Source organism: Hyaena hyaena, unplaced genomic scaffold (assembly GCF_003009895.1).
Source record: "Hyaena hyaena isolate Hyena2069 unplaced genomic scaffold, ASM300989v1 scaffold_163, whole genome shotgun sequence".
Lineage (NCBI taxonomy): Eukaryota > Metazoa > Chordata > Mammalia > Carnivora > Hyaenidae > Hyaena > Hyaena hyaena.
In genome coordinates, this window is record NW_024080794.1 from 1,331,306 (window position 1) to 1,351,219 (window position 19,914).

The following is a 19,914-nucleotide window of genomic DNA, read 5'->3' on the forward strand; positions in this document are numbered from 1 at the left end:
TTTGCTTGATCCTTCTTTACTCTAATAGAAATTATTTTTAAGTGACTAGATTTGCTATGAATCCAGCTTGCAGATCTTTCAAGGCCTGAGAAATAAGGCTAGTGTAAGAACTGGTGATGGAACAGTGTGTCCCAATAGGATGTGATTCCTGCTTCGGGGAAAATGTACGCATAAACACAGCCATGAATCTCCACCTTACCTGAGTACAACTTGGTGTCACAAGGTTATATACATCTTCCAGAATTCTTTCTTCTGTAGTTCTGTATCAGCTGACAGAAGATACTTTGCTACACATTAAGGAAATAGTTGCCTTTAAAAAAAACAAAAGTTGCCTTGGGGCGCCTGGGTGGCTCAGTCAGTTAGGTTTCTGACTTCAGCTCAGGTCATGATCTCATGGCTCATGAGTTCAAGCCCCACTTCGGGCTCTGTGTTGATGCCTCAGAGCCTGCTTTGGATTCTGATTCTCCCTCTCTCCCTCTGCCTCTCCCCCTCTCATGCTCTGTCTCTGTCTCTCAAAAATAAGTAAACATTAAAAAATTAAAAATTAATTAATTAAAAATGAAAAAAGTTGCCTTAAGCTGGAGGAAATAAAATGTGTGTTTCTAAGTGAATTCACTGATTTGAATATTCAGTGATTAATAATCTTAAATTTATTCTAAGTAACTTGTATTTTAACTCTAGTACTAACTTAAAATATAAGGGAAAGAAAAAGATATGCATATTAGAAAAAAATTACACTTGGTAAACACTTAAGACTCATTCAGGCCTTTAACACATCCCAATAAACTTATTATATAATTCAAAGAGTGCAAAAAAGAAGTATCCTTTCACCATAATGTGAAACATAAATCAGTCTGATATTACTACATAACTTAATATTTCATCCTGCACCTGTAATTAGGGCTATAAAGCACTCTTGGGAGAAGGATTGGGGTGTTCGTGTATGGTTCTATGTAAACTAATTATTGCATCATTTCTATCTGTATATAGATGGGACGGACACTCTGGCATTGATTTTAACAAAACTAGCCTAGTGTATGGCCAAATAAATACACCTTCAATAAATAAGGACTTCACTTGAGAAATTCCAAGTGAAGACCAAAGAGTCATTCATCTTAAGTAGTACACTAATAATGAAGGTAACTCAGCCATATAAATTATCCTAAGCCAACAACCATAAGTGTGTTGAAATGTTAATACCTTTGATAGACCTTAATAGTGTTAATTGCATCCACTGCAGACATCTTTGGTGGCTGAGTCACTCATAATCCTTCAGAAACAGGGTGCCCACCATGTTAGCCAGTTTAAATGAAAAAACAAAGCACCTACTTTTCTAAATCACACGGAGATCCGTGATGTCTTTTTTCCCCCCACTTGAGTATTTTAATGAGAAGAGCTCATTTTAAGAAAGAAGAGCTACTTAAATTGGAGCCAGTGTAACCATTGAAATTCCAGGAAATTTGTAAGAACAACATAAACACATATGCCTGTATATATTGATTTCATAAACCTTTCACGGAAGGCCAGGTTCCATCTAGTCATCTAGCTTCCTGATAATAATAAAATTTAATTTGGCCCTAATCTGAATTTTTGGTCATTTAGAAAGAATAGTATTCCTTTGGGTTAGCTATGAAAAAAGTATTTGCTGTGCCGAGGATAACGTAAACCAAAAAATGTACTTAAAATGTTTAGCTAGGAGAACACAGTGTTCCCAAGGACTCTAGAAACACCAGTTTAAAATTCAAGGTGATTGTAACATGAGAGGAGGCCTGCCAGCCTGGGCAGCAAATTTGCTGCACTCAAAATAACCCTTTACTTGACCAGAGCCCTTCAGAACCTTATCCACCTGACGATCCAAACATCACTGCATGGTATGTCTTTAAAGAAACAGCTTGTAAATGTCTTAACTCACATAGACTTCCAGCCTTCTCCACAGCCAGTCTGTATTGGTGAAGTCCTACTGAACTGTTTTCTCTTGGCTACCTTGATTTTATAACCTCCCAGCCATGATTAACAATTGGTGGTATTCAAGAACCAAGTATTTTGAAAAATAAGCATCGTTCTCAAAACAGAGTAGATATCCCCTTTTTACCATCAATATCATTATGTGGGAAAATAGTCACAATGTATTATTATGTGAAAAAAGTCAACCAAAGGTACAGCAACGATTACCATTTTGGTAAATAACATATATTAAATTTTGTGTTAGTTATGGGACAAGAGTTGACCTTTTGCTTTCATTGTGCCTTTTTGTGTTTTCTATTAAGTCTTTAACACCGAGCTATAAAATTAAGAAATAATATAATACTTTTTAAAACCAGTGTTACAGGCCATGGTTAGTTTCCACTTTGTTCTCATGCCCGTTGATTTGCAGCTTCCTAGGCGCCCAGGGAGACAGCCTCCCTCTTCTACACCTGTGTCTCAACAGAGGCCGATCATGTTCTAAGCATGTAGGAAAGGCAGCTGAGGCAGAATGAGTGACTTTCCCTCAAGTAGAATCACAGACATGTGGCAGGAGAGCGTGTTTAGCACCAATGCGTTTTCTGAATTTATTGAGTGAAAAGGCTTGCTTGGTCTTTGCGCAGATCAAGCTATCGATTGTTAAACCAGATATCTCCCTTTTCCACCAGTTGATTTTGGCCCCCAAACAACTGTTAACTTAAGATCCCAAAGGTCCTTGGCCTCCTTGAACTAAGGGCAATGGGGGTGTTTGTAAGGAGTAGGTCATTTGGGTGGTTTTGATAGGGTCAAGACGTGTGGTTGGGGTGACCAGGACTGTCAGCCCCACCTAAACTATATAGAAGAACCTCTTAACAGGGGACTTAGCAAAAGCTTCTATTATCTAAAGAAGTGGGGAGAGATGTTAAGCAGGCAAGAATAGGTACCTACTATAGAGTTTTACATATAATAAGTGCAGAAATTCTGATGAAATCCTATCATGCTGTGGAGTCAAAGGGATTGAATTTTCTCAGGTAATGTAATGTGGTAACTGCAGCAGGGATCAGTAGGCCAATCTGTTCAAGGTCATTCTGTTCCACCTCACACTTCAGTTTTCTACAGACTTGCAGCAACTTGATGCTTTGCTCTGCTGCCCTGGAACTGCCACAGGGACAGGTACGGGTTGCAGATAGAGAACAAATAAAACCGTAAAGACATGATCTGAATGGCCCTTAAAGCTTTCACATAATATCATGCTGGCTAGCAAGAGCACAGTTAGAAAGAGATTTTCACACTCTCTTCAAATGTCATTTAAATCTCATGAGGTAGGTCTTGGTGAAATGAAGACATAGACGATAATGGTTTCTTTTTAATTCTCTAAGCTTTCTGGCTACTGCAAGGGGAATATGCACTGGGGAAAACATTAGCGTTTGACTGATGGGGCTGTGGGGACTCTGTAGAAATCTCAAGGCTCTTTTTTTCCTCCAGCTCAACTGTCAAATTTGACAGTGGTTAAGGATCCTGATTATTTTGTTTGTTTGCTTTGTCACTAGGTGGTAAATAAGAGTTTGTTTGTCCTTAGTGTTTGAGACATCAAGGTGCTGGGCCTACAGATAGAGCAGGAGGGATATTTGAGAGACATTTCAGAAGTAGAAGCAGGTTGGGGGCGCCTGGGTGGCTTAGTCGGTTAAGCGTCCGACTTTCGCTTAGGTCATGATCTCACGGTTCGTGGGTTCGAGCCCCGAGTCGGGCTCTGTACTGACTGCCAGCTCAGAGCCTGGAGCCTGTTTCAGTCTGTGACTCCCTCTCTCTCTGACCCTCCCCTGCTTACGCTGTCTCTCTCTCTCCTAGAAATATATATATATATATATATATATATATATATATATAAAATATATATAAAAATATATATATATATATAAAAGAAGAAGTAGAAGCAGGTTGGGTGTGCAGGAGGGAAGGCAAGGAATGTAGCTTCTTCTCATTTATTATGAACTAATGGCCATTTTTGTTGTATTCCACCCTGAGACTTAAAAGCTAAATGCCTATCCACTTTAAAACTCAACTTATTTAAGGGTCTGATTTAGCTGAATTCTGGTTAAGATGTGATTATTCATATTTACATATGCATCATTGTCTTTGTTGCTCTTATGAAAAACTAAAATGAAGTTACCTAGAGAACCATTTAAATAAAATCTCCTAGGCTAGCCTGAGCCCTGTTCCATTGTCCAATGAGAGTCTTCAGTTCCAAAAGGAATTTTCCTATAAGGACCCCTGCTGTCCACGTATCATTGTCTTCCCTACTCCAGGGTCCGGTGGAGGGTAACACTTCTTTATAGGCTCACTTCCCACTCCCCTTTGAGTTTTCTGTGTTGTAGAACCCCTGCTTTCTAGGTCTCCTCCATTTTCTCTTCATGGTCTCTCTGTCTGGGATTATCCTGCTTAACACTACATTTTGAGAGTCGTGAAAGTAATTGAAAAGGCTGACTATTTATGTAGTTCAAACAGAAAATACAGAACTCTGTGCTTCTCTTTAAGACTGCTGGCTCATAATTAAGTTTAAAGAATATCCAGGAATTAGATATTTCCTCCTTACTAACCACTGCATTACATTGAAAGAAAAAGCAAATCTGAAGTTTGAAAATTTGGAAGGCAATAGGCTATTTATGACTCAGTAATAACTGACCACATTTTCCATGTTGCATTCAGAATGTGCATTTCCTACTTCCTCTGAAATACTTGTGTGATTTTCAAAGTGGAACCCTTCACATAAGGACTCTCAAAGGAGTACTAAATAGGACTGTTAAGCCCTATAGTAATTGCCCTTTGTATCTTCCAAAAGAGAGCCCATGTTAGCCAATACAGTACAGTTCAGCTAAGTGTCCATTTTGAACTGCGTTTGCGGATCTCAGAGACAGTTCTGAGCAAAATGCTTTCTGAAGCGTTTATTTCCAGCTTGGTGCCCCAGCAATTTCTGAATGATGCCTACATAGCAAGAACAAGCACATAGGTCTGTGCTGGTAGCATTTCTGTTTAAAAAAAAAAAAAAAAGCCCTCATGCTGAAGAAAAAACTCAAGATTTAGAAATTGCCAATCACTAGAATGCAATGGATTGGGGGATGCGAGAAGGAGCGAACACTCTGGGATAGGGGCCGCCGCAGGCCCTGAAATCCCCTGAATTTAATGTTAAATCTCAATCTATGTCCAATCAGAGCAGTGGGACAAGAATGAAAGTGTGTGTTCTTCCAGATGGGGCCTGTGCAAAATCTGGTCTTTGGTGTGTTTTCCTAACATCTACCATGTATATAGCTCTGTCACAGTAAACATTATGCTGCACATTGTTTGCCCAATTGTTTGCATGGATGCTGTGCTCTCAACATTAGGTGTACAGGCCCAGGCCCCCAGCTGATGTCAATGTAGCTCATTTTTGTGCTGTTGTCCCAAGAACAGCCTGTACTCTCAGCTTTTGCTGTGCAGAGAAGTGAACGTCAGACTAAATGGAAATACAGTGACCTGACCGGGCTCCATCCCAACAGCAGAGGAAGAGGTCTGGGTAGAAACCTGTTAAAATAGGCTGTTTAATTTTGTTTGGAGAAACTGGACTTTTGACAGATGAACTTCTTTTCCCTTGCATTCATATTTATCTAACAGAGTTGTGGTTGGGAATTGATCCAGGATTCACAAGGTCAAAAAGTGACCTGGTTCACATCCTGGAGACTCCTCCCACCTCACTCCACAGCTTCTCCAGGCAGGTGGTCCCGTGCGTGGTTGGTATGTCCTCAATGAAATGGTCACCCAAAGGACATATCAGCCTTTTGGGTTCAGCCCTCGGAGATGCTAGAAGCCCCATCAAACTCGCCTCAGTTCCGGAGGCTTTTCCACACTCCACTCTGCAGCTTGAAATCATTCTGATGTGTCTGATGAATGAACATCTTGTTGGAAGGCTTTGAGAATTAAAGCCATCAGAAAAATTAAATAACAATACATTGGATTTTTGTAATACCTTTCTTCATGAGAAAATACATGTTCATGGACCATCCAGCTGTGTTCCTTCTTTCATTAGCCCAAGAGTGAAAGAATAAAGGAATGTTGGATGAGTATTATTTCACTTTATCTTTAAACTTTAAAAAATTTCATTTAAAAAAAGGATCATAAGGAAGTCTTTCCTCCTTCTCTGCAATCCCCTGGCTCCCTGGTGTATAAAAAGACATTTTTTCTTGCTTGAAACTCAGCCTTTGTGTTCTGTAATCTGTGGTTTTGTTATTATCCAAATACTTGTGGATCAACATTGAAGATAATCTTAATAGACACATAAGCACCTTTGTGATACCTGCTCATTTTACACCCATTTCTGATAGGTCTACTCAGACAGACTTGCCTGAGAACAATTTTGCTTTGTAAAAACGTGTACAGTGCTCACCAGTTTCTCCTTGACTAAGAAGGTAGAGTGCTAGTGTGTGGCCACTGGACTCACGCATTTCCCTTTCTTGTATTTTTCAGAAATTGAGGCGAAGGAAGCATGCGACTGGCTCCGTGCTGCTGGGTTCCCACAATACGCTCAGTTGTATGAAGGTAGGTTGGCCTTTCCTCTACTCTTTGTAAAGAGAATGAATTCAGACTGAACCTTGCATATCCTGCGGTGTGTTTTGCACTTCCAACACTTTTCTCAGCCATTTTCCTTTGCTGTCTCTTTCCCTCGGCCTTTGCAATCCCAGGGCTTAGACTGATGCCAATTTAGACATGAGTATTGCTGCCCAGGTCTACCTGACTTTCCGCTCTACATCTTTTCTCACTTCTTTACCTTCTGCTTCTCCTCTCTGCACTGCCAATCCCAACTCCCAATTCTTTCCAGCATTCAGCAGCTTTTATCAATGCTATTCTGATTGAAGTATAATTGACATGCGGTGTTAAGTTGGCGTTGGGCATACACCACAGTGACTCGACAATTCTGTACATCACGCGGTGCTCACCATGCTCAGTGTAGTCACCATTGTCACCATCCAGTGTTATTGTCATGTCATTCACTGGATTTCCTATGCGGTGCTTTCATTAGTAACAGCTCTTCTGCATTTCTGCCCTTACTCTTTTTCCTTGTATTTTTTCTGCACTACTCTCTGTTTTCTTGAAAGTACAGTAAATGAGTTGTTGATAAGTTTCCTGGAAATCACAAAATTAATTGTTTTCAGACTTTTCTTCCACTCTGTTTATATGAAAAAAAAATTAAGACACAATATGGAGAAGATGTTATTTGGGGGGATTTCAAGTGAGATGTTTATTGCCAGCATCATACTTCCTTTCATTGATGTTTTATTTGACACTTAATAAACTTAGTCACCTATATCTTACTTATCCTTAAAACTGTAGCCAAGGCTTCGAACTGCCTCTTGGATAGTCCTTACATATAGTGTATTGGGATCCAAATGGTAAGCAGATGGAGCACTCAAGATAATCTGAGGAGGACTTATTTCTACAAATGTTAATTACAAAGGTGTGGGCAGGTTATAAGAAACCATGAGGAACCATTCAGATGCCCAGAGCTTGTAGCCACAGAGCTGCCACTGCCATAGGCCCAAAGGGATGGGCAGAGGGAGGTGCCAGAGCCCAGGATGAGAGAGGATCCCTAGAGCAGAGGACACAGCTGGTGGTGAGTGAGAAGCAGGAGCATAAATACCCTGACCTTGCACTCCCACTCCCCTCCATCTCCAGCCAGAGCTTCCCAATGGCCAAACACAAAAGGAAACCAAGGAAAATGGGTCCCCTTGAATGCCATCCTCACAGGTGACCTCAGGCACAAGGCAGAGTATAGAAAAGAGGGGAGTGGATCAGTAGAGCTAAACAAAGGATATCTAGCACACTAAACAGCATTGAGTTCTCTTCCTGATGGCATAAAATCTATGCAGGATAGAAAGAATCGACAGAATTAACTTATAGTCACTGGTGACCGTCATTCACTCACCGGGAAGCTAGGTTTTATGTAAAGAAACACACTTATTCTACTTCTCTAACTTAAATTCTGTGAGGATGAAGGAGAGCATATCCCAAAATGTGCTTTGATGTCTAGAATCTCTTATACAAGTTTTTATAAAAGAGGATTTTATAATTTTGGTCTAAGCAACGCTACTCCCCCCGCCCCCCCCCCCCACCAATTTACTGATGATGAGAGAGAGGCCCAGAGGTTAAATGACTTTTTCAACATTAAAAGGTGGAGCAATCAGGATTAAAATCATAGTCGCTTAAGCCTTAATGCAGGGTATTTTCTCCTATAATGACCGCTCTTGTAAATTCAAAATACCTTGCAATTTAAATATGAAGTGTCTACAAATGGCTAAGAAGTAAAGTAAATGTCTTCACTTTAGATAGGATCAGTTAGTTGAATATCTTGCTTCTACTCCAAAGTGACTCAAGATTTTGCTACAAAAGAAAACATTTGAGACCATTGAGCTTTGGGGATTTTTGGAAATTTTCTTCCTAAAGAAAAAAAAATGTACCACAAGTAAAAGGTGCCTGTCAAATTGTATTTAAGCCATATGCATCGAATAAATATAATAAGAAAGAGCAAATACTTATAGAGAGCATACTGCATGTGCCACGTCCTGTTGAGAGCTTTACCTATACTACTCATTTAATATTCTCAACACAATAGGTTAAATATTATAATTGTCATCATCCCCATTTTACAGATGGGGAAACACAAGCACAGAAGAGGTTAGGTAAGTTGTTTAATCTAGAGATTAGCAGTGCCAGGACTCAAAGCCAAGGCAACTGGGCTTCGGTGTCTGTGTTTCTCATTACTACACACACTCCCTCTCTAGCAGAACAAGCCAGTCTTCATTCCAGCACCATCTTGAATTCACTCACATTACTTTTATCACCAGAAGAGATTGTTTGTATTTCCAACTCACATGAAGATTTAGATACCTTTAGATTTATTATGATTGGCAAGGTGGAGGCAGTGCAAAATATAAAATGAGAGAGAGAAAAATGGCAAAATAGTGATAATGATTTGACTTTGTCTGTTAGATCTGCCCATGGCCTCTATTAGAATGATCCCCAGATTTTTACCTCTGTGAATAAGGTACCTAAAATTAACACTGCATCTTGAGTATTGCCCTTGACCTCCAAAGTTGGCTGAACAGTCAGTCTGTGGGAGAAAAGTCATGATGCTGAAATGGACAGAATCAGTTGTTTGAGTATTTTGCTGATACTCTAAAGTGGCTCAAGATTTTGCTACAAAAGAACACATTTGTGGCCATTGAGCTTTGGGTATTTTTGGAAATTTCCTTTCTAAAGAAAAAAAATCTTCCAAACTAAGTATTTCATGAATTGATCAAGATAAAAGTTGGTGACGTTAAATGGATGGTGAGAATATAAAAGCTCTTCATATAGGCTAATGTCTGTGATTATGATGAAGCACACAAATGCATTCACTTAATATTCAGTCCTATCCAAAGACTTCTTTTGTATCCTTTAAAGCATTTATTTTGCGGTGCCTGGGTGGCTCAGTCAGTTAAGTGTCTGACTTCAGCTCAGGTCATGATCTCACAGTTGGTGAGTTTGAGACCTGAGTCGGGCTTTATGCTGACATCTTGGAGCCTGGAGCCTGCCTCGGATTCTGTGTCTCCCTCTCTCTCTCTATGCCTCTTCCAGTCTCTCTCTCTCTCAAAAATAAACAAACATTAAAAAATTTAAAGCATTTATTTTGATAAAACTAAAACTGCCTGAAACTGCCAAGATATTGGTGCCCATTCAGATAAAAACAAGACTCATAAAACTCCCTTGTTTTTCTCTTTCTCTTTTTTCAGATTCCCAGTTTCCCATCAACATTCTGTCTGTCAAGAATGATCATGAGTTTCTTGAAAAGGACCTTGTAGAACCTCTTTACAGGTAAATCATGTGAAGTATTTTTGTTACTTTCAATTGTGCAGTCTCCAACAGGTATCACTGTAGTGAGGGGCAAGTTCAATGACTCCATAAGTATTTATTGAGTGCCTACTATATGGCAGGCATGGGTCCACGTGTCACCACAGTAAGCATGATTGGTCCCTGGTTTTATGAAGCTTAAATCCTAGTGAGAGGCTTCAGAAAATACACTGAGAAAAAGAAGAAGAGAGTCTGAAAGAAAGAGAAGGAGAGAGAGAGGCTATCTCAGAAGAATGTTCAGTGCTATGGAAAAACTAAGATGAAGCCATAGACTGTGGGGTGACTGGGGTCAGGGGTGGGTTAGTTAGCAGAGGAGGCCACAGCATGAGTGGCCAGAGAAGGTCCCGAAAAACTCCATGAGTATGTCAAACTCAGCTGTATTTTTTGCAAAGTCAAGTGATTATATGAGCAAACCAGAGTATGTAAGCTCAAGTAATTATATCAGCAACCTGAAATATTTAAGTGTTTGCTATGTGATAGATGCTAGGTGGAAACAAAGATGTATATGAGGAATTTCCTTTCTTCAAAGAATTTATAATCTGGTTGGAGAAATCTAGCTGAAGAAATAAAGCATGAATACATGAAAGATCATTGTAATTATAGTGATAGGAAACGATGCCAATGTAACCAATATCCATGAACAGTTAAATGCTGCATGAGAGACAGTATGTGTCTGTAGGAATTTGAAGTTTCCTAATGAAAGCCCTGGAGAGAGGTCAGGGCTGGAGATAAATATTAGTTACAGGAGGTGAGTCATTTTTCCGCAGCCACACAGCCACAGTTATGAGTTGAATTGACCTTAAAATGCCATACTTAAAATTTGTAATCTGGTGTTCATTCTAGCATATTCTGCATAGATTCAGGTCGCAACTATTTTTTCCTTTGTTTTCTTCTGAAAACTTTAGTCTTATGTTTTACACTGAATTCAATCATCCATTTAAAGTTAATTTTTTATAAGGTACAAAGTATGGCTCAAGATTCATTTTCTGCATATCAATATCCCATTGGTTCAACACCATATTGAAAAATTATACTTTCTTCATTGAATTGCCTTTGCATCTGTAATGTAGATCAATTGACCGTAAGACTATTTCTAGACTAGTCTGTTCCATTTATCTGTATGTCTAATCCCTTATTAATATGACGCAGGATTACTTAGTTTTATGTATATCTCTAATCCAATAATATACATCCTCCAACTTGGTTCTTTTTTGCCAGGATTGTTTTGGCTATTCTAGTTCCTCTGCCTTTTCATATAAATTTTAAAAACAGCTTGTTGATATCTATTTTTAAAACCCTCTGGAGTATTGATTTGAATTATGTTGAATCTATAAATCAGTTTGAGGAGAACTGACATCTTAATAGTATTGAATCTTCTGATTCATAAATACAATGTATTTATTTATTTAGGTCTCCTTTGATTTCTTTTCAACCCTGACTTGTGATTTTCAGTATATGGATACTACACATCCTCAAAAGTACTTAGGAACTTCATGTTTTGTGGTGCTATTGCAGGTTTTTAAAATATAATTTCAATTTCCAATTGCTCAGTTAACATTATATAATTTTGTTATATATTGTCCTTGTATCCTACAGTCTTTCTAAACTCACTCATTAGTTTCTAGTAGCTTCATCATAGATTTCTAAAGTTTTATTTTGAAATATAAATAAAGGATTACATTGTAAACCAAGAATAAAAATTATAGTACATATTTTCAAGTCAGGATTGCAGGGGCAAATACTATCTCTGATCGTGCAGCTGTATTTACTGGTGACATGGCTAAGTGGGCCAATCTTTGCATCTCATACATTTGGGTGGTAAATCCTTAACTGTTAACTGCAGCTTGTGATCTGACATGCCTTGACTAAGTTTTGAATTTTTCCATCAAAATCTACTCTTTAAGAAAAAAATGTCCTTCATGAGGTACCTGGGCAGCTCAGTTGGTTAAGCATCTGACTCTTGGTTTCTGCTCAGGTCATGATCTCACAGTTCGTGAGTTCAAACCCCACGTTGGGCTCTGTCCACACTGACAGCACAGAGCCTACTTGGCATTCTCTGTCTCCCTCTCTCTGCCCCTCTCCTGCTTGCACTCTCTCTCAAAATAAATAAATAAAGTTTAAAAATAAATAAATAAATAAAATAAAATAAAATAAAAATAAAATAAATAAATAAATAAATAAAATAAAATAAAAATAAATAAATAAAAAATTTTTAAATGCCTTTCAGACACATTATAAAGATGACCCAGTACAATGAATGTGAAATCATTTAGAGATGTAAAGTTCTGAATAATGGTATTAGTGTCAGCCAGAAAAATCAGGAAGCCTTCTTCTGTAGACCTGTGACCCCTCTCTGATGCAGGATCCATGCAGACATACCCCAAAAGGTGTTGCTGCATAAATAGGTGCGAGTGCAGCAATGCCAGACACCACGGTGTTCTTCACAGGGACCTAGCTTGTGTAAAAATGGCAAGAGGAGCTGGAGGTTGTTATAATTGGAATAAGTCTTATGATAACTATGTCTCCAAAAATATTATGAAGTCAGAAAAGTGTTTGGTGCCGTGTGTGTGAGCTGAGATTTTTGGGGTGTAGGAGTGGTGGGGTGGAAGGGAAGCCAAAGGAATAGTCCCAGCAAGGTGGATCAGAGGAACCAGGCACAGTAAGGAGGCAGAGATGGCAGTGGCTCGGCTAGAGCTTCTTTCCCTTCATCACAAGTTTCACCAGGACACCCATTGCCAGTGCAGCAAATCGTGGAAAGCAGGAAGACCTTCAGCCTGAGGGGAATGACAGCACTTATAAAACTTGGAGATCGATGAGTGGTTAATTAGACACTTGCCCACTCACATGGTATGTAATGATTGATTCCTGGAGAGCAGTAAGGGATCGTGATTTTATTCATTTTCTCACTGGTGCATTGTAGACACCATATTAGAGTTGATCTCCTATTTTATTTTTAACCTTTGTGGGCTACACATTTGTCTTGCGTATTTGAAGCTCTGAGCTAATGTAGAGTCGCAAAGGAAACCATAGCCAGAGGGCAGGTAGCTTCTGCCAGGTAGACAAATGAAGACCAGCGGGCTGAAAGTCTCCTGCAAATGTTACCCACGACAACTCACAACTTGCAGTTGGTCCTCTGGAAGTATCTCACCTGTGTAGACAGACAGTTAATCCTAAATCTTAATCACACTTAGTGAGGTTTTTTTGTTTGTTTGTTTTTGGCTTTTTTTTTTTAATTTATATTTGAGAGAGTTTGAGACCGTTCGCGAGCAGGGAAGGGACAGAGAGAGAGGGAGACACAGAATCCTAAGACAGTCCCTAAGCTCTGGGCTAGCTGTCAGCAGAGAGCCTAGTGTGGGGCTCAAACCCACAAACAGTGAGATTGTGACCTGAGCCGATGTCAAACGCTTAACCGACTGAGTCACCCAGGCGCCCCACACTTAGTGAGTTGTTGAAGAGTGTTAACTTTTTGATTGATTGGAAAAATATATCTTACTGAGGATGCTGGTGACAAGGAGGACCCACGCGTGGCCAGGAATACATGGATGTGGAGCTCCCAGTTTTAGGTCTCAAACACTATACAGGTTTGCTGTGTTTGCTAGAGGTGTGAACTTCCGGGCTGGCAATCATGTCTTACCATTACTTCTGCAAGTCTGACAGTCCCAGCACATAGTAGGCACTCCGTAAATATTTGTTACTGCAAATTAGAGTAGGGCAGCTTCTTATTTTAGCAACCATAATTATAATTTTGTTTGGATGTTCTTTGATGGAATTCCTAATTGAAAAATATTTTCACCTATGAGTAATGAAAAGATATTTTCAAATCTAAGTACCTTAGATGAGCTCACTGAAATTGTTAACCATATTAGGATGTAGGAATAGCCAAGGTGTCAATAATAGCTTGAAAAGTTTCTCACCATTAAAGCAAATCGCAGCAAATCAAAGTCCCTAAATGAGATTTTTAAGGATAAGTCATATGTTCTATTAGCATTTTGGTTTACGATATTCACTTAGACTGATCACATAGGGCCTTGATGTTCAAGTGATCTCTGAGCTTCTAATTTAATTTTAGGCCAGTAAACCATCCACATAACTTATGTTGTTAATAAATACTAGTTAATTGTATCGTATATAAAACAAGGGCATTACCTTGTTCAGTAACATTTCATGGAGTCAGATTATAGAGTGCATCTATCACTGCCCTTTGTATTTAAAAGGATAATTGATGACTCTGGTTTTCATGTGGGGCAGGGAGCAGGTGGGAGAGAGTGCTGACAAAAATGATGTTTATGATTTACCTCTACACACAAATGCACATCTTTGAGTATGTTACATAACATTAATAATATTAAATAATGGTAGTCTTTATGGATATTGAGATATTTTTTAAATATTTTCCCTTTTAGAGTATTTATAACAGAAAATGTACAGATTATATATTATGTCATATAATAATATGTGACAATTAGCTGGACTGAGACCTTGGACAAATCATTGAGGGAAGGATACAGGATAATCATGGTCATGTCCAGCTTTAAAATTCTGAGCTATTAAAAAATACAAATCCCAGTGAGCGGTGATTTTATTTTTTTTTTAACACTTACAAAGTGCTCACTATGTACCTAGCACTATTCTAAGCACTTTACAAATATGTAGTTATTTAATTCCACGAGAGCCTTATAAAGTAGGGTCTAACCAACATGACTCCCGCTTTACAGACAAGGAAACTGAGGCACAGAGGTATAATATAATTGGCCCACTCACAGCTAGTGAATGGCAGTGCTAGGATTCAAAGCCAAGCAGACTGCTTCTGGAGTTTCCAAGAAGAACTGAGGTCTTCTTGTGAAATACACTTTGGAATACTTTCCATTTCTTCCTTGGAAGGTAATTTTTCCAAAGATGTTTATGGTGGCTCATGATTTCCTGACTTTGACTTATATATCCCAAGAATAGGAATTACGGTTGCATTTCCACCTTACTCTTCATGGAACTACATTTTTAAAATAATAATATATAAATATAATAATAAGAGTTGAAAGCACACTGTTCTTTGCAAAGATATTAGACCTGATTTACTGTCAGGAGAGTGGCAGCCCCTTCTCATGGGTTCCTTCAGCTCACATCACCAACACTGTGTCTTCAGGGCCTCTCTGGACTATGGAGACCAGTAGGACAGAATCCTCACCCTCAGGTCTCTGGCTAATGCAGGGTCTCAGCCTGGAAGGGGAGGAGCATTTTGCCCCTTTCACAACACCCAGGCACACATTGCTGTGCAAACTCCCAGAATGCACAGGGAAGCCCCCGTCAGCAGGAATTGTCTGGCCCCAAATGCCAATTGGGCCAAGGTTGAGAAATGAGTAAATTGTGATTTACTTGGACAAATGGTATGATCACTCTAAGTACAGATGCAAGGAAAGGGGTTTCAGAGAAGGCTTCCTGGAAAAATGACCCAAAATGCCTGTAGGGATTACCCAGACAAGAACACATGGCAGTTTTCGTGCCTATTTTGAACTTGTAGCTTTTTTTTTTGTATAAACTAAATTAGTATGCAGGAAATACATCTTTAACCCCAACCCCACCTCCAATGTGAGCCTTACTGCACGCAGCCATTATAATATAGGGCAGGCCTGGGGTACAGACATGTCAGAAGCAGAGATAAGGGACAGATATAGATATAGATATAGATATAGATATAGATATAGGTATAGGTATAGGTATAGGTATGAATATAGGAAGATGAAAAACATTGATCTTTGTATTTTTAAATGGCCTCTTGTGTACATTTTTCCAGCCAGTACTCAAAATGATTTTTATATACATACACTTTCAAGAAGAATACACAAGAAACCACAAAACACATGAAGCAGATAGAGAAGAGTTAGTTTTTAATTACATATATTGGATATTTTGTGTTGCATTATTAAAAACATTAACAATGTTTTTAAAAGTGGCTGTCTTTGCCAGATAAATAATAGATGACAGTGGCTAACATTTAGTGGGTGCTTACTGTTGCTTAGTAGCATACATTGGTCTCATTTAATCCTTACAAGAACCTATGAGTAACAGGTGCTGTAGTACTGCTGTAGCTCGGAAGTAAGGGTGACCAGACTCCTCTTGGTTGGGGCAGCTGGGGTGGTGGTACCTTTCCCTGAGGCAGGGAGCAGCCATGGAGTCTGGCCAGGGTCTGAGCAGGGGAAGGTGTGATGAGCTGGGGGGCTGGGACCAGGAGGAGATGTGCAATGTGCAGTCGAACGTGCAGGTCTGGAGATGGCCAGGGACCTCAGCCCAGACAGAGATGCAAAGTCATCCACGTATGCGGGTATGAAGGTCCTGAGGGTGATTGACGTCCCCCAGGGACAGTAAGGAGAGCTGAAGAGGACCACAACTGAAAGATGGTGGCCCATATGGTAGAGGGGAAGCTGGGGAAGGAGCTGAGAGCCAACCCCGGGGCCCAGAGTGAGTGCTCCAAGTACCCCTGGCCTGTTCTTGCTTTGTTTTCTGCCTTTGAACCTCAGCCACCTCTGGTTGTGACCCTTGTTTCAACTTAGACCAGATCTCACTAGAGAAATTATCTGGATTAGCTACAGTTGTTGTGAACAGTTAAGGACTAAGCACACTTTATCTGATTTTCCCAATGCAGGCATATGTGAATTTAAAACTTGTCTCAAATCCTGCAAACTAAGGAAGTCCAAGAAAACCTGCATCTTTTCTTTTTGAAGTTCTTTACCCTCAGGCCCCTGTGGCTATTGAAACTTACTGATTTGCCAATGGACCTTACACCATTCCTTGAGTCCTTGATCATTAGAGCACATTATTTAAAATTATTTTCTGGGGATGGAGTGCACAACCTGGTGACTACAGTTAACCATACTGTATTGTATATTTAAAAGTTGCTCAGAGGCGAAATCTTAAAAGTTCTCATTAGGAGAAAACAACATAACCATGTGTGGCTGTGGATGTTGTGACTAGACTTATTGTGGTGATCATTTTGCAATATATACACACATCGAATTGTGAGGGTGCACACCATAAACTAACACAGTGTTATAAGTGGATTATATCTCAATTAAAAAAATCATTTTACAAATCACACAGTTCCACACACACATCCTCTTCCCCCGTGGGCCAAGGGACACATACTTCATTTTCTTCCTGTAGCTAGATCCGTCTATGCTTAACTGTTTTCCTCCCACACAGCAGCTAGTCTCCAGGAACAGCTGTGTGTGGGTTGAAGGCCTGAGGAGAGGTCGTCCTTGCTGGGCAGCGTGGCCGCCTGGCGGGAGAGCAGCCGGGGTGAAAAGCTCGGCAGAGCAGAGGCCCTCCCTGGTTGAACCGTGGCTCAGGGACAGCCGCTTGTGGACTTCTGCCTCTATGCTTTTTCCCTGAGACACCATAAAGCCCTCCTGCTGGAAAGCCTGTGAGTTTTGAAAGGCCCCACCCTTGCAGAGTTGCATTCCAGAGTCATCTGTCTGGCCCAGCCATCCCAGCCATCCCTCCTGCTCCACAGAGTCGGTTTTGTGAACTCCGGGGCTGCAGGGCTGAAGGGAGACCTTTCCCAGGCCCTGTGCTCCCCGCCTGGAGAGGAGCCCCTGCTCACCCTCGCCTTTGGTTCCTGAGGTCAGGACCAGTCTCCGGGACCTTGTTTCTGAACATCTTTGAGGGCCACACCCGGAACACTCCTAAGCAGACGGGGCCAGATACCTTCAGCCCCTGACACTTGGGTGCAGGGTGAGAAGTTCAGGCTGCGCGGGCTTTAATTAGAATCGCGTGTTAGAGACAAATTTGCACCTCTGCTTGGTGCTCCTCTCGTGGCTTTGGCAGGAACGTTAGAAATATCACAGGAAACTAGCCATTACATCAGCATGGGAGACCTCTAAAGTCTGGTAATTTTAACTATAAGATATGAATCTAAAATATAAGGAGGGGAAGGTTTGGGGGGGGGGAGGCAGTTGTGTGTGTGTGTGTGTGTGTGTGTGTGTATTTTGCTCTCCTGTACCTCCATAGGCAGAGGGCCTTCCTGCTGTCACAGGCAGGCCTCTGTTGCAGTGTGAGTGGAAGAACCCTCTGACACACGGACCAGACCACCCTCCGGTCACCTGCAGATGATCCTGGCACATGCGCTGCTCACACAGATCCCCAGCCCTCCCAGCAAGCCCTCCTGGCTCTGCGTGGCCCCGCATCCTGCGCTCCTGGACGTCCTCGCTGGGGTCCTCCTGTGCACTCTCAGTCCATGCACCGCGGGATTTGTCGCGGGCCACCGCCCCACTCCGGTTCCGGCTAGCTGGGCATCGATGGCATGACCCGCGGCCAGGCCTCTAAGTGCTCCGTAGTATGGACTGTGCCTTATTCAGTCGTGTAGCGTGGGTGTTTCGTGGCCTTGTGCTGAGCAGGAATTCAATAAATATTTGTTACATTGAACTGGAACCTGGAAGAAAATAACCTGTCAGCTCAGGAATTATTTTATTGCTTGTACATGTGAAGTGAATATTATGTCATGATGAATTATTCCTTTTCTCCAGAAAATACCGCCCATCTCTCCTTGTTAGCTAGACTTCTTAAAAGAACACTGTGTTCATGGTCTGTCTTCACTTTCTGAGTCCACTTGCCCCTCAGCCCTCTTTCCTCACATTTCTCTGAAACTGCCTTTGCTAACTGCTAAATCCAAAAGTCAGATTTTAAGGGGCGCCTGAGTGGCTCAGTGGCTCAGTCAGTTGAGTATCCGACTTCGGCTCAGGTCATGATTTCTCCATCTGTGAGTTTGGGCCCCACGTGGGGCTCTGTGCTGACAACTCAGAGCCTGGAGCCTGCTTTGGATTGTGTGTCTCCCTCTCTCTATGTGCCCCTCTCCCGCTCGCACCCTGTCTCTCTCTCTCTTAAAATTAAATAATAAAACATTTTTAAAAAGGCACATTTTAAGCTGTACATCACATACCCTGTCTTACGTATTCAGTACAATGAACCATCTACTTGGGCACCTGGGTGTCTCAGTCAGTTAAGCGTCCAACTCTTGAGTTTAGCTCCGGTCATGATCTCCCAGTTCATGGGTTTGAGTCCCACTTTGGGTGCTGCACTGATAGTGTGGAACTTGCTTAGGATTCTCTCTCTCTCTCTCTCTCTCTCTGCCCCTCCTCCGCCAGCATGCATGTGCACTCTCTCTCTCTTTCTGTCTCTCAGAATAAATAAATAAAAACATCTTAGAATTTTTTTTAAAAAAAGGAACCATCTACTCACTCCTTTACGTAATGCTCATTGCACAGCTTCTAGGACTTGACCTTTTATGTCTCTGAGCACACTTTCTCCAAGCCTGGCCCCTTCTCACTAGCCTGTGCCTGACACACTGGAGTTTCCAGGGTTCTGAAGTCCCTGAGGATGATTGGCTCAATTATTATATACCTTCTGTTTAAGTCACCATTGTGCCCAGCATTCTCAAGGGGGCCTGGACATCACAAAGGTCCCTAAGAGTTAACACATCCAAACATAAGCTTCTGATTTTCTCCCTCCCAGCTCTCTACTGACTTTCCCAAGTCACTGTTTTCTATGTTCCATGGCATGGTGACTCCAAAATCTGGGAGTCATCCTCTATTTCTCCCCCTCTGCAGCTTCTGCATCAAAGACCAAATCTTCATCTGCTCCAACTTCCCTTTGCCATCTTTTACCCAAACTATTGTAAACATGTCCTAATGTTCTTCAGCTCATTCTCCATCCTACCACCACTTAGGTTTGTAATGTGCCACCTAATTATGCTACTCTCCTGTCTGATATCCTTCAGTTGTTCTTCATCACTGATGGATTGCTTTTTTTTTTTAATGGTTTATTCATTTTTGAAAGACAGAGAGACACATGGCACAAGCAGGAGAGGGGCACAAAGAGAGGGAGACAGAGAATCTGAACCAGGCTCCAGGCTCTGAGCTGTCAGCACAGAGCCTGACATGGGGCTCGAACTCACAAACCGTGAGATCATGACCCAAGCCGAAGTCGGACACTCAACCAACTGAGCCACCTTTGCACCCCAGATTGCTCATTTTGGTCCTTCGTGATCTAGCCCCTGCCTTTCTCTGC

The 19,914-nt window shown here is 41.0% G+C and overlaps 1 protein-coding gene across 3 annotated transcripts in view; it reads left to right on the top strand.

The window, feature by feature from the left end:
* The window catches only part of STARD13 (StAR related lipid transfer domain containing 13), a 178,926-nt gene that overhangs the window by 113,308 nt on the left and 45,704 nt on the right, over positions 1 to 19,914 (top strand). For all 3 annotated transcript variants that reach the window (XM_039239845.1, XM_039239846.1, XM_039239847.1), the window contains exons 2-3: positions 6,439 to 6,510; positions 9,741 to 9,822. In XM_039239845.1, coding sequence (XP_039095776.1) covers positions 6,439 to 6,510; positions 9,741 to 9,822 — 154 coding nt within the window. The remainder of the gene's footprint in view (positions 1 to 6,438; positions 6,511 to 9,740; positions 9,823 to 19,914) is intronic.